This window comes from Carettochelys insculpta, chromosome 6 (assembly GCF_033958435.1).
Source record: "Carettochelys insculpta isolate YL-2023 chromosome 6, ASM3395843v1, whole genome shotgun sequence".
Classification (NCBI taxonomy): domain Eukaryota; kingdom Metazoa; phylum Chordata; order Testudines; family Carettochelyidae; genus Carettochelys; species Carettochelys insculpta.
The window spans coordinates 31,975,983-32,000,800 of NC_134142.1; the positions used below are offsets into that span (position 1 = coordinate 31,975,983).

At 41.5% G+C, this 24,818-nt stretch overlaps 1 protein-coding gene across 2 annotated transcripts in view; it reads left to right on the forward strand.

The window, feature by feature from the left end:
* Positions 1-24,818, forward strand: part of CCDC88C (coiled-coil domain containing 88C) — a 174,531-nt gene that overhangs the window by 99,773 nt on the left and 49,940 nt on the right. For both annotated transcript variants that reach the window (XM_074996630.1, XM_074996631.1), the window contains exons 11-16: positions 4,795-4,941; positions 6,402-6,546; positions 13,018-13,199; positions 15,726-15,863; positions 18,075-19,145; positions 23,102-23,226. In XM_074996630.1, the coding sequence (XP_074852731.1) occupies positions 4,795-4,941; positions 6,402-6,546; positions 13,018-13,199; positions 15,726-15,863; positions 18,075-19,145; positions 23,102-23,226 (1,808 nt within the window). The remainder of the gene's footprint in view (positions 1-4,794; positions 4,942-6,401; positions 6,547-13,017; positions 13,200-15,725; positions 15,864-18,074; positions 19,146-23,101; positions 23,227-24,818) is intronic.

Genomic DNA, 24,818 nt, shown 5'->3' on the forward strand with positions numbered 1-24,818 from the left:
GTAAACTTGCCAGTATGTTGCATTCCAGCCACTCCTTGTCCTGTCTGTGCCAGCACATTGCTAGAGTGGGTGCTTTGTATAAGGGCAGTATTAGGCTGTCTCCATTTGGTTTGTGCTGCGCCTGCATTCAGGGAATTCTCCAGGGGTGGTTCTGACCCTGTTCTGTTGCTGTACCAATGTAAAAAATCTATAATGAAGTCAGAATCTGGCAATATGTATGTCTTTCAGCCACTCTTCTCCCTCAGTTTCTCTTCCATTCCCTCTCCTACACCCACCTCAAGCAATTTTCCTTCAAAGAAAGGTGTAATGAATAGGACTTAATTCAGAGCTGTGCCTGAATTCCTCTCATCCCATTGAAAAATAGCTGGATTTACAGTTTCCTCAGAACCACTCCCAATGTTCAAGCAGGGATCTTATTCTGTTCTCCCACTTGAGGGCAAGAGATACCACTAAACCATGAAGCTGATCCAGCTTACCTGCCACTCGATGCAAGTAGTTTCCTAAGCTCATAGTGTCTAAGAGTCTCAAACAAATTTCACATAGATGGGATAATCAGAATGTGGATGTATAAAATAGGCCATGACTTTGTAGTAACATGATGCCATTAGGACCCTGGGACATATAGTGTTATGAAAACCCACTGAAAAGTAAGTAACTAAAAAGAAATTTGATGGTGCTTTAAGGGGGGGAAAAACATTTTAACTGCATTCACTTCAGTGAAAAACACGCAGCAAGCTTCTGATTCTGGTCCTTGAAGTACAGCCATGAAGGCTAAAGAATGGCTATCTCCAGGCAGTGGGCACTAAAGTGCTATGTTGAGGGCAGACCATGTGAGACAGTTTACATGATGTACGAGTGGAGAAATTGGAATGAGACTTTGAATAACTCCTTAAACTACAGGCTCAAAGTCTTTAATAGCAGGAAGGAGATTTTAGAAGCTGCCTTAGAACAAGTTCACAAGGAGCAACCCCAGCTGCATGCAAGTAAGACTCCACATGTCTGAGCAGGTGAAAATTTTCCTTTCATGGCTTTCCTGGCCAGAAGAAATTTCTAAACACTGTTTTAATATGATTATTGCTCTAAGAAAACATACTGCAAATGCAGCCTCTATATTTGCCCACTTTAGGGTTTTAATTAAGTTGTAACTATCAATATGCTGGGGCAGTGCTTCCTCTGAGGAGGTGGTTCTCTCCAACGTAAAACCCTGCTGTTGCATTCTTCTCCATCGCATGCAGCACAGCTCCAGGAGATCAGATGCTTTTCACAGACCAGGGGTCTTGCATGTCTTTCTTTCCCTGGTTGTAATAAGTTGCTGCACAGGATGATGGGAAGAAATGCCTTTAAACATTTTCATTTAATTTGGTGAATACAAAGTTCAGTTATTACAGGGGATTTGTGAACACTATTATAGCACAGTAGGAGCGACTTTCATAGTATCAGGTATTTTGTGTGTGCATGTGCATAAAATCTCTCCAGTTTCAATTAAGTTGTAACATATACATATCTCCTAGAGCTGCAAGGGACCTTGAGAGGTGAGTCCAGTCCCCTGCACTCACAGCAGGGTTATTGCCGTCCCTCACAGATATTTTTTTTACCTCTGTTTGCACCAGATCCTGAAATGGCTTCCTCAAGGATTGAGCTCCCAACCCTGAGCAGGCCAGTGCTCTAAGCACTGAGCTGCCCCTCCCCCCACACAGTGTGCTTCAATTCTGCAAGTATTTATGCCAAGATTTAATTTTAATTGGTTTACTCTTGAGCATAAGTGGTAATAGGATCAGGGCCTGTGTTATGACTGCACACCAAATTATGTGGTTTATTTCAGTGAGATGCTTATGAAGGCTAGATCAAAAATTGTTGATATTTTATAGTCATAATTAGTTTTAAGGTAAATTTCATCTTACTGATTTTTGGAATCTCTTATATGTAAATGTGTTGTAAATCTTAAGAAAACATAATTCTTCTGTGCTTTTGATTTTTAAAAATCCTCACAGCTATAAATCCATTCTGCGGGTTTTGTTAATTGAAAAAGGATAAGAAGAACAAACCTTCATTCCCATGGGAGACACACCCAACCATTCTGCTTATCTAATACAAAAATAATTTATAGTCAAAACAATTCTCAGTTCATTTATGCTCCCCTAGGGTTACCTGTGGTGACATTAGTTATAATATACTGTGGTTCGCACAGTTCTACCTTTCAGGCTCCAATACATAACTTTACAGTTTCCCTGGAATAATTACTTACTCTAAGTGTGCACTATAAAGATGACCTCTGAAAATGCATACAATTAAATAATGTTGGTCCATCTTTAACAGCCTGCTGCAAAAGATTCTTGAAGATCTCATCAGAAACATTCTGATCTGGCTGGTGGTCTTCCCACAAACCCCATCAAGCACATGGCATGATGCTGCCTCAGATATTATGGCTTCCAATAGTGTATGATTTGCAAACAGAGTGATTGTATATAATTTATATGGCACACAAACTCTTCATGAGACATTGAAATAATCATTTTCTGCTTGGGAAGCATTTTCAGAGGTAATTCTAAGGTCACGTTTATAAGGCCAGACATCATCTTATGTCTTAGGGTATTAGTCCAGACTGAGCGGGACAGTCTGTTATATACTCTGATTGACCCATTGTTCCAATATAAATATCTTCTGGTGCTTGTTTAACACGTAGCATGCTGCCTGTTTTTAACTGGACTCTCTGATCTTTTTTGATATCAGACAATTTAGCATATCCATCCTCTCTGGTCACACATGGCTCAAAATTAAGATCTAAACAACCCATAGTTTCACATTTTCCTTTTGCTGATTTACTCAGACAACTGTATTGCAATCACTGTCACAGTATCTCCTCTGAAGCACAAAGTGCAATTGTCCCTGTTGTACAGGGGGGAGACTAAGGCATAGACTTCATCTCAGACTGGGTTTTACAGGGAACTGAATCCAGAGGTCCTGATTCTTCAGCTAGCTGTAATCACAAGAACATCTTTCCTCTTCTTATAACATGAAAAGGGAATAGAAATGAAAAAGAAATGTTTCACCATGGATTCTCACTGCTAGTGGAATTGTTCTAAAAACACATTAATCTAAAATTTTGCAACAGCTTTGCGCTATTTAGTTTCAGTGTGATGGGATTTAAAAGCCATTTCACACAATAGGGCTGGGTCTTAGGAATGGCAACCATAAGCAAGGATTATTCTTTTGTATGGGCCAGGATTTTTTTTTTTCCTGCCAAAGTTTGTTTCCAAGAAATTGCAACACATCTCCACCCCACAGAATTCCCTTTATTTCTGAGGATGGTAGCTGATGGCTAGAGTTTTGCGTAGTGTGGAAAAGTCTATGAATGCCAAGAAATGGTCATGATTAACTGGTAAATTGCTGGCTCCTCCCATTTGCCTTAGGAAAAATTAGAGGTCAAGTGAAAGCTTTTGTAGGCTTCCTCTTTAGTTCAGAATCATAAAGTGGTTATGGTTATAAGGGTTATGCATATATTGGGTTTGTGTGTATATTAGGCAGATTAGGGGAGCCCATTCTTTCATAACAGACTATGTAAACTGTGTTTGGAAATGCAAGATTTCTTTTAGACCTGGGAATAAGTCTTACTGAGCTGCCATCAGATTTTGAGGCCACTGATTGTATCTTTCTAAAAATGGGAAGATGGCTGGTGTCCAATGAGCCACCACAGCTTACTCCTTTGCGATTATTTTACAGTAGTACACATGTTTGAAGGTTTGTTGTCTGAAAGCCAAATCTTTTACTGATATCTGCAGAGGCTTTACAATTTGAAGGCTGTTGTTCAGCAATAAACTGTCAAATCATAATTATTTTTCCAGGGATGTGTGCATGTGCCATTTATTCTGTATGTTAAAGTTAAAAATATACTAATAAAAACCTTTCTAGTGAAACAAGATAAATTGCTGTGTTGCATGTCTCCACTTCTCCTGTGTAGCATTCTGCTCTTTCCCATCTTTCAATGTTGTCACTGGCCTGTGTAAGACAATTGCAGGACTTACTTGTATGTTTGATATCAAAAGCTTTGAAAGGTAAAAGTAAGCAGATGTTTTTTCTACCCAAAGTCAGACAATTTAAAGCTGTCATGGCCTGGTCAAGAATGTCAGATTGATTTTATGCCGTGAATATGCATTATTTCTGGAGATAAGGTATATGAATCCACAATGGTGAGTTTTTGCTTTGTTATGGTTCTGACAACAGAGGCAGCACCAAGTAATTCACAAGCTTTGTTCCCAGAGCTGTGCTAGAACTGCTGTAGCTGCAGAGCAAATTGGTTTGTGCTCCACAAAAAAGCTGCTGGCCTAAAGGACAAGCAAAATTGTTCATTCAATTACTGATTGTCCCAGCTGTTTAAGAGCTCATTGCAAACCACTGCTTCATTAAGTGAAATAAAGCCATGCATGGCAGAGAGAGGGAGGACTCTTCCTGACACATTGAAAAGACCTTTTCATATACATGTGCCCATGCCCTCTAAACGTCTGTCTATTTATTCATATTCCACATTCTGCCTTCCAAGTGCTTCACCAGCATTGATATTGGAACATTTTAAAGTGTAAATCTTTTGTCTTTGCTAGACCTTCATATGTAAAATTGTAATTTTACAGGTAACTATTAGAGGTGATGCTATTCATGGTTAAATGTCCAGTATATAAATGCCCTTGTTATAGGTGTGCTGTGTCCTTTTTTTTTTCCTTCCTAAACTGTATATTCAAGTTGTCTGATGTTTGAAATATAACATGAACTTCATATGGTGTTCTTCTTTTTATGTTGTAGGAATTGAGAGAGGACAACATCATACTAATTGAAACAAAGGCCATGCTAGAAGAACAGTTAACAGTAGCAAGAGCGCGTGGTGATAAGCTGCATGAACTGGAGAAGGAAAACTTGCAATTGAAATCCAAACTTCATGATGTGGAACTGGTACACTCTATTTAACTCTCTTCTTTTTAACATACAGTAAACCTCCCCTTTATGCAATTTCGACGTATGCATTGATTATATAAACAGAAATGTCAAAATCCCAGGCTCCAGCCACCTGCTTTCCCCAGCTGGGGGCTGCAGATCACTGAAAGGAGCAGCTCCACTGCTTCTTCCTGGAAGGAAAGAGAAGGGGGAGGGGAATCTGCAAGGAGCAAGCCACAGCAGCAAGCATCAGGGAGCTGGGAAACTGACGGGGTGCTCCTGCGCCTGGCTCCCTGCTCCCTGGGGCTGAGGGACTTTCTCCCTCTTCTCCCTTCCCTCCTCCTTTTTTCAGCTGTCTGGATTTGAGCAACCAAAAATGTATTGCCCTAAATCACAAACCCAGCTGATTTCTTTCATGTCGGGTGTGTCTTACCTGTTTTAGTGTATTTTGTAGCATTTAGAGATGATTGTTTTCATTTCAGTGCAAACATCATGCATATAAATGTTGTTCTAAATCACACAGGTATCTTCTAAGGAGAAAAGGGTTGGGTTGGGGATGTGTATACGAGAGAGGGAAAACAACCTGTGCCTATATGCAACTTTGAGTGGGAACACGCTCTAAAGTCTAGCCCATTCAATACCAGCTCACTTTAGTGGAAAGCTTTCTCTGTATATAAGCAGATATTTTAATCTGTTCATTTGAATAATTCCCATTTTGTCATTCAGCAGTAAACAACTGACTTCCAGTGGGAAATGCTGAACAATATCTCATTGACTCAGTGCATATTTGGGCATTTTGCATGTGAAAGGCAAGAATTTAAGTCGAGAAATGTAATGTCAGTTAGAAATTATTGTTTTCCTATCCTAACAGCACTTAGTTCCAGTTATATCATGTGGTATCACCCAGGATGGTTGGATGTTTTTAAGTACCTTATATGAATTTATTTTCCAGTCATTTGCACTGTTTCATTATTAAATAGCTATATGAAGCTGACAATGATGTGAGGTGAACATTTCAATTTTTGGCATTTAGAGAAAGGAAGAAAAACTCTCTGATTTGGTGATGCTTATCTTCAGCTTTGGGAAGAGCCCAGATAGTGTCAAAAAGTTGTCAAATTAGTAGTGAAATTATCCAGGTTTCATTGTACTAAATGGGTCTTGGAGCATCCACTTAGTATTCCAGGTAATTAGAGATTAGCTGAACCAAAACCCAGATTCTTGGTGCCTCTGAACCTGGGAAAGTTTCATCTGTGATCTAGACCATCTATAGTGGTGGCTTTAATGTTGGATCTGTGAGGTTTCTCTCAATATTATATGTGTATATTAACATATGCACGCAAGTTGTATAGAGGGGTCTGTTAATCTCTTAATGCATGCGTCACTCCTCATAATGATAGCTATGCAAGCATAAAGAGGTTGATCAGACTTCCTCAGTAATAAGCTCAGAATGCTGTTCCATTTGCATGCTCTTTCCACAGGACCGGGACACAGACAAGAAGCGAATTGAAGAGCTGCTGGAAGAGAATATGGTGCTGGAGATAGCACAAAAACAGAGCATGAATGAGTCTGCGCACCTGGGCTGGGAACTAGAACAGCTGTCAAAGAGCACAGACCTCGCAGATAGTAAGTAGCAGTCATCAGGTGACTTGCACAAGATTTTCTTATAGAAGAGGAAGGGAGCAAGTTACTTCACTAGGCAGGAGCTAAACCTCAAACTCCAGGCTCAATAGTTCATATGGGGAAATAAATTTCCTATTTAAGGAGTTGACATTTTATTATTTAAGCTAACAAAAAGCTACTAACAATGTTGCAACTTCCAGCTTCTTTCCTTATATTATGTAACTTAACAATGACTCTTTATATTTAAATCTCCATTGAGAAAGTGTCCCAGAATAAACAAATACCCCTGAATATTACACAGCAATGATTCCAGCCCAGGGTATTTGTAACTATTCTCAGCTGATTTTTAAGTCCCAGGAAAAAAAGCCAGTGTGGCAAGGGAGCTATTTTTAGTAGATGGTGAAAAATGAGTGGGATGGGGAGGGGAAGTAACTGACTGGCTTTTTTGTAAGCAGATGAGTCATTTCCAATAATTATATGCAAGAGATAAAAAAATCACTGTCCTGTATAATAAGCTGGATAATTGATTTCTAGTTGTATATTTAATTCAGTTTGTAATATTGGGATATAAAATCCTATCTTAAAAAATCCCGGGAAATAGAATGTTATGGGCAGGAATTTTCAGTATCAGATCTTTACTGAACACTTACCTAAGCCTCCAAAGACATGTGCACGTGCTTAGCTTTATACATTATGAGTATGTTCACTGATGTCAGTGGGGCAAACCATATCTTGTAAATTTCAGCAGGTGCACAAGTTTTTGTAAAATCGGGATCTTAGTTATGGTTGTACTCTGTAAATTGATTATATGTAAAAATGGCACCATCATCCTGCTACTTAGATTGGTTTGCTGCGTGCATTCTGAGCTATGCCTGCTTTCACTAACGACTAATTAGTTCTTACTTTTTGATCTGTTAGCCCTGCAGCACAAATTCAGTAACGTTCAGACAGGATGAACTGTAAATATGTTTTCATCAACATTGGAACATCATGATAAAATAGTGCAATTTGTCAATGAAAAATTTGAAACTGCAAAAATTTCACTGCCTTGTTTCAAACTGCAATTTTTGTTTCATTTCTGATTTTTCCCTCCATTTTGTAATTTTAACTTCTCAATCTTTAAAAGTCACAGCTTTTCAAAACTTCTCTAACAGAAGAAAAGTGGAGGGGAGTAAATGACAACATTTATTGCACTTGGTGGCAAAAGAAAAATGGGGTGGGGGACAAAAGTGCACTCCCTGGCATAGACCGAGGTCTCTGTCCTTTGGCGCATCTCCCCAGGCAAGCTTGCCTGAATGGATCTGCCCATTCTTGCACAAGTGCCTGGCCACTTGGAGTTCCAGCACCGTTCAGAGTCCTGTCTTGTCCGTTCATGGCCAGTCTGACTTGTGGTACCGGTCACATTTGCAGTGCTGCTTGAATTTCCAATCCATGCACAGCTGCTCATGCTCTAGGGCCTCTGTGGTGGGCAGCTCTGGCTCTAGATCTTCAACACACTCTGCCCACGACACTGATGCCTGTCACCATGTCACTTGGAACAGTACCCTTCCCAGTGTCCTTCCAGTTTGGACTCCTCCACATGTTATACTGGTCCCAGAGGTCAGCAGTCCTGGCCCCATTCCTCGGAATATGCATGCTCTCCTTGGCTCTGTTCCTACTTGGCTTGCAGGTCCCAAGTTCGACATGGATCCTGCTAGACACTTCAGTCTCCTCACCCATCTCATTCAGCATGTCGTTCCTGTTTGGCACATGGATCCCAGTCTCAGCTTCCATCCTCAATGGCACACTAGCCCCATTTCAATGCTGGTCCAGCTTGATGCATTGATCTTTGGCATGCTGTTCTGGAGACCGGTCCCATGCTCGGTGCTTGTCCTGTTCTTTGTCTTTTGCCGCCCCCATTTGGCAAGTTCCTGCCTCCATTCCACCCACATCTCAGGATGTGGAATATAAATACTTTGCGCCTGTCAGGGGGTGTGAGTGCCTCTACATCCACCCTCCCACTCACTCCCTGATGGTGAAGGCTATTACCAAGAAGGAGTATCAGGGCCAATAAGCTCCAGCTCCCAAATCTAAGGATGCTAAGCACCTAGATTTGTTTGGTAGAAAGATCTGCTCCATGGGGAGCCTGTTGTTCAGGGTGACTAACCAGCTAGTCATCTTGAGCCACTGTATTTACGACTGTTGTGCTTTCCTCCTCAAATTCAAGAACTCGCTGCCTAAGAACTTGCAGGAGGAGTTCTACACTATTTTCCAGGAGGTTAAGGAGGTGTCCCTCACTTGCCCCCAAGCTTCCCTGGACTCAGGGGATGTGGCTTCCAGGGCCCTTGCTTTAGGCATTGCCAGGCATTGTGTGGCCTGGTTACAGCCGTCTGGTCTCCCATCTGAGGTCCACCAAACAAGATGGGGCTTGGTTGTTCACTGAGCGGACGAACTTGTGCCTCCATGAAGTCTTTGGGCATGCACATACCAGCTATGCAATGAAAGCCCTTTAAGCTGCAGCCCTCTCCTCACAAGGCCCTTCCAGCCTCAAGCATGCCATGACTTTTATCATTGGTATCCCCACCACTCCTGCTAAAAGCCCTCTGTTTGCAGACTGGGGACAACCAGGGTGGGCTAAGCACTAATTTGCTGGTGTGGTCAAGACCGGAGTTTGAATGCTGCTGGATTCTTCGCTTCCATTCTTCAGCAGGCTCTGCTCATTCCTTCTGGTCTGGTCAGCCATTACATTGGACTGATGGGTCCTCTGAATGTTTGCATAGGGCTATTCCTTTCTCTACTGTTCACCTCTGCCTTCGCCCTCCCCACCTCCTTGCCCATTCCTCCTTAGTGACCCCTCTCATGTTTCCCTCTTGATGGCTATCACCTTTGCCAGAAGGAGGTTTGAGCACCAGGCTTTCACGTCAGATCCCCCATCATGGTGCTTCATAAGGACAAGGTTCATCTCCACCCTCACTCAGCTTTCCTTCTGAATGCAGTCTCTGCCTTCCATACTGGCCATGACATTTTCCTCCCATTTTACTTTCCTAAACCTCTCAGCCACCTGCTTGAGGAGCAACTGTACTCTCAACGTGAGGCAGGTGCTTGCCTTTTACATCGAAAGCACCAAGCCCTTCTGCAAGACCTTGCAGCTCCTTGTGGCTATGAAAGGGGTCCTGGTTTCATTGCAGTGCATCTCTTGCTGGATCATGTCCTGTGTAGGAATGTGTTATGACCTCACTAAGGTTCATAGAATCCCAAGGCTGGGAGAGACCTCCGGAGGTCATCAATCCATCTCCCTGCCCAAAGCAATATCAACCCTAACTAAATCATCGCAGCCAGAACTTTGGCAAGCTGGAACTTAAAAACCTCTACGGACAGAGATTCTACTACCTCTCCAAGTAATGCATTCCAGTGCTTCACCACCTTCCTGGTGAAATAGCTTTTTCCTAAAATACAACTACACTCCCGCTCTGTAACTTGAGACCATTGCTCCTTGTTATGCCATCCACTGCTACTGAGAATAGCCTTTCTCCATCCTCTTTAGAACACCCCTTCAGGAAGTTGAAGGCTGCTGTCAAATTGCCCCTCATTCTTCTCCTCTGCAAGTTAAATAAGCCCAAATCCCTCAGACTCTCCTTTTAGGTATGCTCCAGCCCCTAATCATTTCACTGCCCTCTGTGGACCCTCTCCAGTGCGGCCACATCCTTTCTGTACTGGGAGGCCCAGAACTGGACACACTACTCCAGATGTGGCCTTACCAGTGCCGAGTACAGGGGAATAATAATTTCTCTAGATCTCCTGGAAATGCTCCTCCTAATGCACCCCAATATGCCATTAACTTTTTTGGCTACGAGGGCACACTGTAACAGCAACGAAGGGTCCTGTGGCACATTATAGACTAACAGAAAAGTTTTGAGCATGAGCTTTTGTGAGCACAGACTTACTTCATCAGATGTGCTCACGAAAGCTCATGCTCAAAACTTTTCTGTTAGTTTATAAGGTGCCACAGGACCCTTCGTTGCTGTTGCTGTTACAGATCCAGACTAACACGGCTACCCCTCCGATAAAGGGCACACTGTTGACTCATATCCAGCTTAACATCCACTATAATTCCCAGGTTCTTTTCTGCTGCACTGCTACGTAGCTGTTTGGTCCCCAGCTTTTAAAAGCGCAGGGATTCTTCCATCCTAAGGGCAGGACTCTGCACTTGTCCTTATTGAACCTCATCAGATTTATTTTGGATCAATCTTCCAATTTATCTCAGTCACTCTGGACTCCAATGTATCTACCTAACCCCCCTATCTTAGTGTCATATGCAAATTTGCTGAGAGTGCAATCCATTCCCTCATCCAGGTCAATAACAAAGATGTTGAACAATACCAGCCCTAGAACCAATCTTTGGAGCACTCCACTTGAAACTGACTGCCAACCAGACATAAAGCTGTTGATCACTACCCATTAGGTTTGATCAACTAGCCAGCTTTCTAGCCAGCTTACGGTTCATTTAGCCAATCCATACTTCTTTAACTTGCAGGCAAGAATGTTGTGAGAGACTGTATCAAAAGCTTTGCTAAGGTATATCACATGTATTGAGTTCCCCATGTCCACAGAGCCAGGTACCTTATCATAGAAGCTAATAAAATCGGTCAGGTGTGAGTTGCCCTGGGTGAATCCATGTTGACTATTCCTGATCACTTTCCTCTTTTCCAAAGTGCTTCAGAATGGATGCTTTGAGGGTGCCCTCCATGATTTTTCTGGGGAGTGAGGTAAGGCTGACCAGTCTATAGTTACCTGGATTGTCCTCCTTACCTGTTACAGAGTACTCTAGGCAAGCTAAAACCTCTTCATCTGCCTTCCTGGCTCATGCTCCTCTCTGTGTTATCTGTTGAACTGCGACATGATCCTCTCCACATACTTCTTCATCACACTAGGCTATTGTACATCAGTCTAGATGGGATTCAATCTGGGGAGCCACCATGCTTGTCAGCCATGTGTTGACTCTGAACCATCCTCCTGAGTATGGCTTCCAAATCACCTAACTTGAATAGATGTGTGCAAGGACTTGAAGAAGAAGAAAAAACAGTTGCTCACTTCTGCATCAAGATGTGTTGCTCATATCTGTTCAATACATACTCTCCTTCCCCACTGTCAGAGTAACCAGCAAGAAGGAACTGAGGGGCAGTTGGGTTGGTTAGGGCTCCACACTGGCACCACTACAGGGGCCTCCCCAGCTGACCAATGGGTTGCACCTAGGGTAAAACTTTCCAACAGGCACGCACACCTTACTTGAATAACATCTTGAAGCAGCACATCTTGAGGAAGAACAACTGCAAATGTCAGTAACTGTTTTTTCTGCAGAAGTTTTATTTTAGCTGCAGTGATGCATCAGCTAGAAAGAAACCAACTTGCCATTTGGGTTTCAGGTTTGAGTTTGGACGGGTGGAACATAGAAAACTTTTTTTTTTTGCTTTCTGAAAATTGATCACAGTTGATACAGAAATCACTGAGTAACGATAAGCATGAAAACCAACAGTCATTTTTAAAGTTTTTATTTCAGATTAGAATTGAAAATGAACCATGCTGATAGTAGTGGTAAACACCAGTGAGACCAAAACTTACCATTCAGCTTCCTGGGAGTTTCTGCAGTGCTGTTTTAGAGTCTGTAGCAGTTTTGTATGATGCCTTTTTTCCTGCAAGGAGTAAATTCTGTAAGACTTGAATGCAGACTTAATGTCACTTTCATGTTAAACATATGATTTTAATGCAGAGAACTGATTTGTTACGTTTGGAACAGGAAGTGGATTTTTAGTTACTCCCGTGCTGAGTTACTAAAATCATACATAGTGCAGTTGTATATGCAAAGGAGAGACTAGTATTGGGAAATGTCTCATAACCGCCTAGGATGAAATCCTGGCTCTGCTTAAGTCAATGACAGACCTCGTGCCTATAGAGAATTCTCTGTGAATGGTTGTTAGCACATGTCTATCCAGCCTTAAAATACACACACTGCTTCAATATATGCTGGCAAAAGCTACTGGGTAAACCAGAACACTGGCACCCATTCATGAGTGATTTTCATGGTTAATTGATAGAAAAGTTTTAACTGACAGATGCATCTTCATGGTATAAATGATTGAAAATGGCTCTTTTCTTAGTTCAGATATTAATTGTTTTAGAATATCTATCTCAGCAAAAGTGATAGATTATAGCACAGTATGTCACACCAAACACTTTAATTATGAGACTATGAAAATAAGCAGCTTTTGAAAGAGTGTCTTTGGACACTTTCCTGTTCATGAAGGGATATAACTATTATCTATTGAAGTATGTACCATTTTTTAATGTAGATGTTTTCACCTACGGACCACTGTACCAGCTAAGTTCAGCTGAGGTGCTTAGGCTCTGGTCCTATCTTTCTGTCTTATGAGCCTAGAACTGGACACACATTTCTGAACATGTCTAAGTTCCTGCATTCTGATTCTTATGTTTCAACAGCTAGAAAGTCCTTTGTGTTTGAGCTGAATGAGTGTGCATCGAGTCGCATTCTGAAGCTAGAAAAGGACAATCAGAGCCTGCAAAACACCATCCAAGAGCTCAGAGATCTCTCCCTGACCACAGAGGAGAGCAGCCTAAAGTTTGTAGAGCTGGAAAAAGAGAATCAGCAGCTTAGCAGGAAGGTAACTCTCACTAAATTCATTCTGACTTAGGTATTTGGAAGTTGATTCTGCTGTTTTTAACATAGTGCTGAAGCGAGACCTCTTATGCTATGGAGCTTACACCATTCCTGAGTGATGCGCAATGAGAATACTGCCAACTCGGGAGAACTCATGCATGTTCTGCATATTCTTGCTTAGATAATTATAATATTCCTCTTCCTTGCTTATGCGCTCCATGGAACTATTCTGACACTGGCAAATACGGTTCTTGTTTCACTGCCAGTTCCTATGACAAGTGTTTCCTCAGCTTGTTCTGTTACAGTGGAAAACACAAGGGCTACATTCATCCTTTGTGTTTTTCTGTGTACATCAGTGAATTTACACAAGAGGTGAGTTCAGCCCAGTATATTTTTAAAGGAAAATCTTCTGCCATTTACAATCCCTGATTGACCTCTCTGCCTTGTTTCCTTTTCTGTTTATCACAAGATTGTGTTACATTTCCACTTCCCACAAAGCCATGGTTTCTTTTTATTCCTGATAATGAATGTGCTGATAGTCACGTTTTTTGGTACACTTCCTTATGGACTGTTAATACTTTTAGCTCATGTGCCAGCCCAGCTCTGCTTTTGGAAAGGAGGGTTCAGTTCTGCCACAGCCACCTGCTTTGGTTTTGTCTGGCTACAACGTACATTCTGATCTCCAGTTAACAGGACCCCTTGCCAGTGGGGAAAGAGGCGTGCTAAACATGATATGGGACCCACTCCTCCAGTTCTTTTGGTTGCTGTAACCAGTGTTGTTTGTGTTACTGATACAAACTTATACAACACTTCAGCCTTGAACCATGCTGAGCTCCCCTCTTTGGTTACCTTACCATTTAAACATGTGCTGCGCTATTAGGATGCCCTAAATGGAAGAGCCCATTTGCTGTGCTGTAGATTGGCTGATTATGATTAGCACAGTATCTGCCTCTAAGCCAGTGGGAGAGGATTGGTGTCTCTTTACTATAGGGAACGCTTTCAGGACTGCTTTTGCCACGGTGAGAGAACAAAATCCACCTGAGTCGCTGTCTGGACAAAGTAGATAGTCTGTAAGAATTCATCTCTCCCTACTCCCACTTCACTCTCTCTCGTGACAGTCATTCTGTCTAGGTTCTCTAATTAAAACAGAACTTGAAATATAAGGGTATAAAGTGCCCAACAGGTGTCTCTGGTGCCCAACAATTTAAGTCATTTGAACAGCTGCAGTTGACTTTGACTTACCATGTACAAATTTCTTTGGGTACTTCAAGTTGTGACTCTATATCAGTACTAGCACTTGTGAGCCTAGCATGAGTTTGATTTTTCTCCTGTTTTGGTGTGGGGAGAGTGCTGCCAAACCTGGGTTACCCAAAGGTTTGCTCTCCATCCCTAACTGAGTTGGATTACCCAATAATAGAGAGTGCCAGTGAAGAGGTAGAGTGTAATATGTTGCTCTGAGCCAGAGGAGCAAAAATACCAGTAGCTTTAACATGTTGTGATCAAGAACAGCTGAAATTCATGAAGCAGAACTAAAATTATTTGCTAATGAAGCATCAGTTTGAAACAAGGATGTAGACTTTGATGGGAAGCTAACCTAGTTTGTGAGTATTGATTGAATATCACAAACAGATCATATTGCTGGTGGGTCTGTCGCCTATTCAGGGAGATTTGAGAAGACATTTCTGCATAGCTCTTTGCCTGCTCCACTAGTGTATCACTGCTACATGGTCTGTACATGCTAATAAATAAATGCTTGTGAAGCATCTTACATTGTGTTTGTTACTTTTTTAAACAAAATTTGCCTTCCTTACACATACTGTATGAAGACCTATAATGCCAGAATTCCTGATGCTGACAAAACTAAATGTCCAAGAATGAACAATGGATTTTTGTAGAGTGAGAAGGTTTTACTTAATGCAGCAGCAAAGAAATATTAATGGTAGGGGAGACTCAACTTCTATACAAGTGGCCTTTTTCCACATAAGGAAAAGGGGTGGTGATAGAGGAGGTTTTAAAGGAGGAAGAGAGCATTTAAAAAACAGTACACCAAACCAAAGTTCCCTCACACTTACTGGATAGTTAATGCAAGCAGGGAGAGAAGGACGCTATAGTATTAAGGACAATAAGGGCTAAATAGTGACATAAGTAGAGATACCAAAGAACCAGCAGCCACATTTTTAGAAGTGTTCTCCAATTTTGTGTGCTTCTTTTTGGGTGTCCAACTTGAGTTGTGAGGTGTGAAATCCTGGCCCCGTTGAAATCAATGAGAGTTTTACTGTTGACTTAAATGGGGCCAGAATTTCACTCCGGTCTCTGACTGACCTAAATCTGCGTAGTTGGTCAAACATTGGTTGGCAGCTTTCAGAAGGGAAGGTTTAGTTTTTAGTCTTGTAGGTTTGACATAACTATTTAGAAACTGTGATAATACCTTAGTTGTCTATTTAATCTCTACTTTTCAAAATGCACTAATATGAAAATAGTCACAGTTCAGTTTGTTGTCTGATATATTTTTGGGGCTTTCTCCATGCAGATTGAGAAGCTGCAAAATCAGATTGAAAAAGAGAAACAAAGCAACCAAGACTTGGAGACCTTAAGCGAGGAGCTGATAAAAGAAAAAGAACAACTACAGGGTGTCATGGAGACCATAAAAGCCGACAGAGACAGACAGGTGCAGCCACAAATATTATCCAAAACTTGTGTTCAGCAGTGGTTATTTTACTATGGCCTTTTAGAGGATCTCAATGTCTCAAGATACTTGCTAATAGACTGCGGAGCATATTGCATGCATAACACTTGTTTAAATACAAGTCAAGGTGGCTTTGAGCAAAAATAACTGCATGTGAAGATGTCTGCTGCTCATCCCATCTCATCTCATCTTTGGGAACCTTCAGGTTTTTTAACATTGTTTCTCCTCAGTCCTTCAGAAAGACTTGACTAGGCAGATTAGGATATACAGGTCAAATCCCATATTGCTGCAAAAGTTGGATAGATGCCAGCTATGTATCATGGTAGGTTCCTTGATCTATGTAAAAAAAAGTGTTGAGAAAGCTAAAACACTCATAAAATCAACATTTTAAATACTCTTCCACCTTTACTTCCACCTCTGATATAACTCAAGTAAATACCGCTATTTTCCAAGCTTTCAAGGTGTGATTCATACATAGTAATTTAATAAAGGTAATAGATGTGTAGGGCATTGGCAGGCAGTTTGCTTGCTTTTAAAAGATATTAAATTGCTGGTGTAGGGTTAAATAATAAAAATAAACTTTGTATTTATATAGTGCCTTTCATGCTAAAGGCTAAGTACTTACAGATTTATACTCAGGGAAAACTCCATCTCTAAAATACAGCTGTAGAGAAGCTGTGCAAGAGCACACAGGAGCACTTCATGATATGACCAGAAGCAGATGTTCTTCTTTGAGTGATTGCTCCTCTGCATTCCAATATGTGTGTGTGCGTGCCACATGCACTGTTACCAGAAGTTTTATTCCCCATCAGTGCCTGTTGTGTCGGCAGTAGTGCTCCCTGTAGCAACATCATCGACTTTGTCTATAAATACCCTTGATGACCCAACCCCTGTTCAGTTCCTTCTTCCAATACTGATGGTTGTTAATGTTTCTGTCACTGCTTTGCATTTGGTGGCATTCCCTAGTTTCAGGCTACCAGATAGGGGTGTGATCCAGTCCCACCTCCGGTGCATACTGCTGGTAAGTCACATACTGGAATGCACAGGAGCAGTCCCTCGAAGAAGAAATTTCTAGTCACCTTGTAACTGTTCTTCGAGGTGTGTTGCTCCTTTCCATTCTGGACCCCCTCACACCTTGCTGTCAGGTCATCTGGCAAGAAGGAACTGAGTGGGGATTGTGTTGGCAAGGGTATTTATAGACAGTATCAACAATATCACTACAGGGGGCATGACAGCCAAATCGATGGGTACTGCTGGGGAAGAATCTTCTGACAGCTGATGCATGCACACTCATACCAGAATGGACAGGAGCAACACATCTTGAACAGCATCATTTACAAGGTAACTGTTTCCTTACATTTAGGAAAGGAAGTGAAGAAAACTGTGTCAAGGGTAGGTAGGGAGGACCTGATGTCCTTTACTCATGTCTAGTCCATTAGACTTCAGTAGGTGTTCCACTGGGTAAGAACTAGGTAAAAATCTGACTAAGGGTTTGAGTATATGGTATAACATAATTACCTTAGCTGGGATTTGGCCAAGAAATTGTAATAAACTGTCATCTTTTACAGAGAATATTTCTTTAATGAACTCTTTAACAAGTGCTAGTATTCAGCATGGTAACTTTACATCTGATGAGAAAGAGGGCATGTGGGCATTCTATTTTCATAGGGATGAGTGGAGATTAAGAACCTAGAAAGAGAGGGAACTGTGCTCCTGAGCACTGTGCTTGGGCATTGCTCTATTTTGACTCAGAGACATGAGTAGCTCATAAGAAATCACCAAGACCAAGCCGTTCCCCAAAGGCCACCCCTCCATGTACTGACACTGCCTGGACCTGATTAACTCACAATTTTGAAAGGAATAAAGCACAGTGTTTAACTAGCAAGTACTACAAGATACCTTGTATATGGTATGATAAGGAACAAAACCAAATTTTCTTCAAGTAGCCTCTTCCTTACCTTAGGTTGTTGGGGAGAGTTTGAGTCAGCAGTGACAATGGCTAATTTTTTGAAGAATTTGTTGCATTAAATATGCATTGTTTTGTCAATACAGTGTTCTGACTATTTCAAAGGTAAATTGCCAGACTCCATATTGCTCTAGAAAACACACTCACCCAGCAGTACCACAGGTACCATTTATTCTACTATAGATAATCCTCTTTAAGCATGTAACCTTGGTTTATTTTTAATATAGATAAAGGAGCTCAAACAAGAGAACGACCACCTCAACCAAGTGGTTTTGTCCCTGAGACAGAGGGCTCAGGTTAGTAGTGAGACCAGAGTAAAAGACATTGAAAAAGAGAACAAGATGCTCCATGAAACAGTTACAGAGACAAGTAGCAAGCTCAGCAAGCTGGAGTTTGAGAAGAAACAATTACACAAAGATTTTGAACAAGTTAAAGAAAAGGTAGAAAGAGTGGAGGACATGGAGAAAGAGCTCCATCGGCTAGAGAGGGAAAATGAGCAGCTCACAAAGAAGGCAGCAGCCATGAAAATTGTGACAGAGAAAGTTGAGGTTCTAGAGCAGGAAAATGGGGATCTGGAGGTGGAGAACAGGAAGCTGAGAAAGTCCCTGGACACCTTTCAGAATGTTTCTATCCGGCTAGAGGACCTGAAGAGAGACAACAAGCAACTGGATGAAGAGAACCTGGAGCTCAGAAGGATGGTAGAGACCATGAGATTTGCCAGCACAAAAATGGAACAGATAGAGGCTGAAAATAAAGAGCTGGAGAGGGAGAAAGAGGAGCTAAGAAAAAATGTGGAAATGTTAAAAACACTGAGCAAGAAGTCAGAAAGGCTGGAGCTTAGCTATCAGAGTATGAACTCTGAGAATCAGAGGCTTCAGCAGATCATAGAGAACAGCTGCAAAAAAACCCAGGAGTTAGAGAAAGAGCTACAGAGAGTGGAAAGTGAAAATCAGGTCCTCCAGAAGGAACTTGAAGAGCTGAAGATTTTCAGCAAACGGCAGGAGAGGTTAGAAAAGGAGAACAAAGTGCTGGAGCAAGAAGTGTCCCAGCTGGAGAAAGACAAAAAAATGCTGGAGAAGGAAACAAAAAGACTGTGGCAGCAGGTGGAGTTGAAGGATGCTATTTTGGATGATAACACGGTAAAGCTGGCAGCTGTGGAGAAGGAAAAGAGAACACTTGAAAAAGAAATTGCCCGATTCAGAGACTCATCTAATAAGATGAAAGAGTTTGAAAAAGACAATAAAGATCTTATAAAGCAAGTTACCATTGATAAAAGAACACTAGCTACATTGAGAGAGGTAATCGAAATAATATTATAGCCTTCATCATATGCATCTTATTTATTTAATTTGTGCTAGGTAGCATACACAATGATCCATTTCATGCCAGTTTGATCGACCCTGAGTCATGATACTTTGCATCACAGGTTGTGCTGCCCTGGGAAATGGAATCCTAGAACTACAGAGTTTGAGTCTGTGTCCATACTTCTATAATTAGGCTTAGCTTTACATTCACTACATTGGATCCTGACAGGTGTTCCCTGTAAGCTGTACATTTGTGTGGCTGCTCAGGAGAGATTCAGATGCCACCCAGCTGATGAGCAGAGTGCCCACAGCTGGTTTTATTTTTGTTTTTATTTTTTGTTTCTGCTGGTGGTGCACATTTGCACATACCTCAGTACACACAAACATTTATTCTTGCACATGGATGGAAAAAAAGTCATACATGGCTAGAAAAGATTAAAAGGAACAATGGTCCTGACCCTTTTCTGCTGTGACACAAGGCAACACTTACTGTGCCTAGTGTACTATACAGTTGTGACTCTTTAAAAGCACACTCATTGCACAAAGTTAATAAGGAACTATTTCTGCAGTTGTATCCATATGGCTAGAGCCTCCAGCTGAGGCGGGCCCTGTTAAAAGTAGTGGGGTTGGCATGGACACATTCAGATGTGGTTGCAGGACTCTGGTTCAAGGAAGAATTTCTAGTATTCCAAGCAGGTGTGGGGAGCCCCTGGCCCGTGATCTGAATCCGGACCATAGCTTGTCTGGAGCTGGACCTTGAGGCTTGGGGCTCCCCTCCATAGCATCCAGCTCACAGCAGGGTGGAGGGTGTGGAGCCCTGAGCCTCATGGAGCAAATCAGGCGCGCTGTGAGCTGTATCTAGACCATAGGCTCTGTCAGGGGATGGGAGATGGGAAGAGGCTTCAGGCTCTGCTGCTCATCACTTCTGTTCCCCCAGCCAGGAGAAGGGAAGGGGAGCAGCAGCAGCCTCTGCAGAACTTCCTGAAGGCTTCCTGCCACTGTTCTGATTGGTTGGAATTACAGCCAATCAGCGTACTGCAGGGCAATGCTTGGGAGCAGGGGGGAGGGGATGCAGAAGCACGTATGTGCAGGGCTGCTGTGAAGGTAAGTGCACTCCCATCACTTAGACCCCTTGCCCCCAGACAGCTCCTGTGCCCCCTCCTTTTCAGATCCTTTACCTCCACTCTGACCCCTCCCTCCCAGACCTCTCATTCCAAACCTTCCTGCACCCTTCCTGTCACCTAGACCCACACAGACAACCTGCTCCTTCACCCTCTCTCACCCAGATCCACCACCCACAGCATCCTGCTCCTGCACCCCACTCTAGCCCAGATCGCTCACTCCCAGTCCACTCCTCCATCCTGCTCCTGCCCAGACCCCCCCCCCCCCCAATTCCTGGCCTGCTCCTGCACCTTCCCTCCCACCCATATTCCAGGGACCACATCAGTGAGGTGTTTGGGATTTTTGGTTTCGGTTTTGACTTTTTTTTTGCTTGTCACTTCTGTGCCCCAGCCTCAAATGATTTGTCTATGGGTCAGTGGCTCCTGGTCTGAAGAAAGTTCCCCACCCCTGTTCTACAGCAAGTATAGGGCATGAAAGCTGATATTGCAAAATCACTGAAGTGTAATTAGTAACAGACATATATCTGTGCTAGTCTATATACTATCAAAACAAAAAAAGCAGTTCAGTAAAACGCAGACTTTCAGGTAATTAACAGAATGGCCCACTCCATTAAAGTGACTGTGTTTGGCTATACCACAGGAACACCAGTCCTGGATCTTTTCCTTGCAACAAGGCCCATTGCCAACTTTGTCCAAATATCTATTCTGGAGATACCATCACTGGACCTAACTAGGTTATTCATAGAATCACGGGCACATTCTCATGTTCCTCAACTAACAATATGTATGCCATCATGTGCCAACAATGCCCACATGCTTTGTATATTGGACAGACTTCAAACTCTCTTAGACAAAGAATTAATGGACATAAAACAGACATAAAAACACTCCTGATTCACAAACCTGTCAGCCAGCACTTTAATGGAGTGGGCCATTCTGTTAATGACCTGAAAGTCTGTATTTTACTGAAGAGGAATTTTCACAGCCATTTGGAAAGAGAGGCTGCTGAGCACTCTTTTATATTCAAATTTGACACATTAACACATGGTTTGAAGCGAGATGACAATTTTCTAGCTCATTATAGGGGCTCTTTTGCATACTTGTCTTTATCTAATTCTTGATTTCCCCCCCTACCCCACTCTCTGATTTGTTCACTTTGATGAGAATTTTTCTGATTTGTCAACCTTGATTACTATTTTTGGTTCTCTGTGCCTTAAATATTGAGTTTGTTCTGGTATGGCTATGAAGAAGTGGGTCTGTCCCATGAAAGCTCATCACCTAATTATTTTATTAGTCTTTAAAGTGCTACTGGACTGCTTTTTTTGTTTTGAAGTGTAATTACTGTGTGAAATCCCAGTTCTCCAGAAGTCAGTGACAAAATCTTCCATTGATTTCAAATGAGACCAGGATTTCACCCATTATTTTAGAAGGACTGGGGGCAGTTATATAATATGTCTAAATTGACAGAAGTGTTCTGTTTGTTCAGGAAAATCTGACTCTTCAAATGTGTCCAGCTGGGCACCCAAAAATCATTTTTTTCTTTTGGAAACAGTCTGACAACAAAACCAAGAAGGTTATCTTAACATGTCCATATTTCCTTCTAAATACTTACGACTCAGCTACACAGGGAAATTTACTGGCATCATTATATTGGTGTAATTTGCCACCATATTTGTAGTAGTATAGTCCCCGAGTGGACACTTTATTGTGGCAATATTAACAGTGCTTTGAAAGTGTCATAACCTAAAACCAGAAAAAGGCACTTAAATACTGGAATAAGAATGTCCACACTGGGAATTGTTAATACCACCATTATGCTAGTAAATTGCTACATATCTCCAGAGCATTCAGTATGGAAAATGCCTTAAATACTTTGAATGCTGAGGTTAATAAATGGAATATCTTATTTATCACAAGAAATTTGCAAACTGGTATCCCACTACTCTGTATGTATTTGTGTATCACTATTTAATTTTGTGATATTCAGAAGATTTTTTTTAAATTACTTTTATCTGTAATTCTGGGGAAAAAAATTCTTCTTGTCATTGTACTCAAAAGACTGAGCTCCCTCTACTGACTCAATATAAAATTACTAAGACTCATCTCAGTGCTATAATACTAGCAACGTGATGATAATGGGTGCATAAACAATCACATGCAAATTAGCAAAGTCCAAAATCTGAATTAAAAATATTTGTAATTTATTTGAGAAAACTACAAATAATGCATGAAAATCTACTGCAGTTTAAAAAAATAAAAAACGAAAGCATCTGATTCTCTTCTCACAATGATATACGGGAGAATTGTTCTTAATTTATACAGATTGAGAGGAGAAGTAGGCACTGAAACACAGTGGGTGCTGACTCCATTGAAAGCAACAGGAGAACTCTCTTTGGGCTTGTCTACACTTACCCCCAGCTTTGAAGGGGGGCATGGTAATCAGGGCCATGGGATACTATTAATGGAGCGCTGCAATGAATATGCGGCGCTTCATTAGGCTAATTTTCCCGAAGCGTTAAACTTCAATGTGCTGGCATGCTTGTAGCCGCAGGCACTTCAGACTCCCTTTACTCCTCAAAACTTATGCTGTCACTGTGAAGTTTGATGCTTTGAAGTTGCTGGGAGGCGGGGGCATGGAAATTAGCCTAATTCACCACAGCACTTCATTAGTAATCGCCCATGGCCCTGATTACCATGCCCCCTTCAAAGTTGGGGGCAAGTGTAGACCCAGCCTTTGGCTTTAATGGGACCAGGATTTCACCAAGGACACTTATCAACTCACTGATTCTGTTTTCTGTATGATGGTTAATGATATTAGTGTTATTACAGGATTTGGTGCTTGAAAAATTAAAGAGACAACAGTTATCAAGTGAGATGGACACACTGAGCCAAGAGCTGGAGAAGATTGGATTGAATAAAGAGCTGCTACTACAGGATGATAATGGCAATGACAAGTGAGAAAACTGAGCTCCTTTAACAGCTTATCTCCATAACTTTTTGAACTCTAACCACAGCCTTTTGCTTTTTCATTTTTACGTTTTGTATTTGCGTGTCTTTGCACATGCACTTCAATTTGTGTGAATCTGAACCTTTTTATGGAGTAAAGCAGCTGATATGTAGGTCTGGAAAGAGCTGTTCTTGGAAGGATGGCTGTCTTTATTTTTCTGCATTCCAACCAATGTCACCATGGTCTAGTTACAGGCTAGGTCCTAGCAGCACCGAGGCAATTGTCACTTGTAGGGGTTTTTAACTGATGTTGGAAAAGGGGAGCAGAAGGGTGGCAGAAGCCTATTGTGCCTGCACTCCTCATAAAGGAAAGTGCTACAGTAACTTATATTGAGCATTCTAGCAGGAGTATTGTAAGATGTTGTAGTTTAGACCATTACTTTAGTAATTGAACCACCACCAATTCCTTCCACCTTCCTCTGCCCCAGTTGAAATCATGGTTGTTCTAGCCAAGAGATACAACATGAAACCATTTGTCCTTGGTATTATTTTCTAACAATAGCAAAGCTACTGTAAAATGTTCTAATGGAAATTATGCAAGCAGGTGAACACAAATGGGTATTCTGTAGCTATGTGAAGAAGTGAATTCCAGTTCCATGTGCTGAACTGGTGACATTAACTTAATGAAACCATCACATAGCTTCATATTTCAATGTATTTGGATTACAGCTGTAAAGTGCCCCCTGTAAATTTAGCAGATGGCAGGTAGGAGGATTCTAACCTCTTTTACAATGAGTTATACCAGGAGTACCTTATTTTAAATGAAGGCAAAGGAGCTTGTACCAATGTAGAAATTCATATTGGTTCAGAAACAAAACTTCTAAGTACATCCACTTAGCTTTATGAAATCTGCCTCTGAAAACACTTTTGAGCAATATCTACACTAGACACATCTGTTTCCAGAAGTTACTGTTGAAAGAGATGATGTTCCAACAAAACTTCTTTCGACACATTGCGTCTACACATAAAAGCAGATCTTTTGATCTGTCGACAAGCAGACATCCTGGAGTATCTATGCGGCTTTCTTGTCAACGGTTTCTGTTGACAAAATACATTTTGTGTGTAGATGCTCTACGACTTTTGACAACAAAACTGTCTAGTGTAGATGTAGCCCTAGAGATTAGTGTCCTAAGTTCTGCCTTCACTTGAGAAGGGAGGGAATTTTTAGATGGGTAACAATTTTTGACACTTGCTAACTATATTTATAGTTGAACTCTGCTGGCAAGGTAAAAGACGTTTATTTACCATTATCCTTCACTTGGTGCATTCCATACCACTAACATTTAAAGTGGTAATTCAGCCAGCTGTGAAGATTAATGTGTAAAGGTGTGTGGCATGGGACATCACCGATGGACAACTCCTTAGAATTTAAACTAAAAAGATCTCTCTTCTCTTTTTTTTTTTTAAACTATCGTATATAATTTAATGAGGAATGATATTCTTAAAGCAGAATTCTGTAGTCTTGGGTTTCCACCTAAGCTGTAGAAGTTCACAGCAGGGATATAATTTTCTATTACATTCTACAGTACAGTGAGAGAAG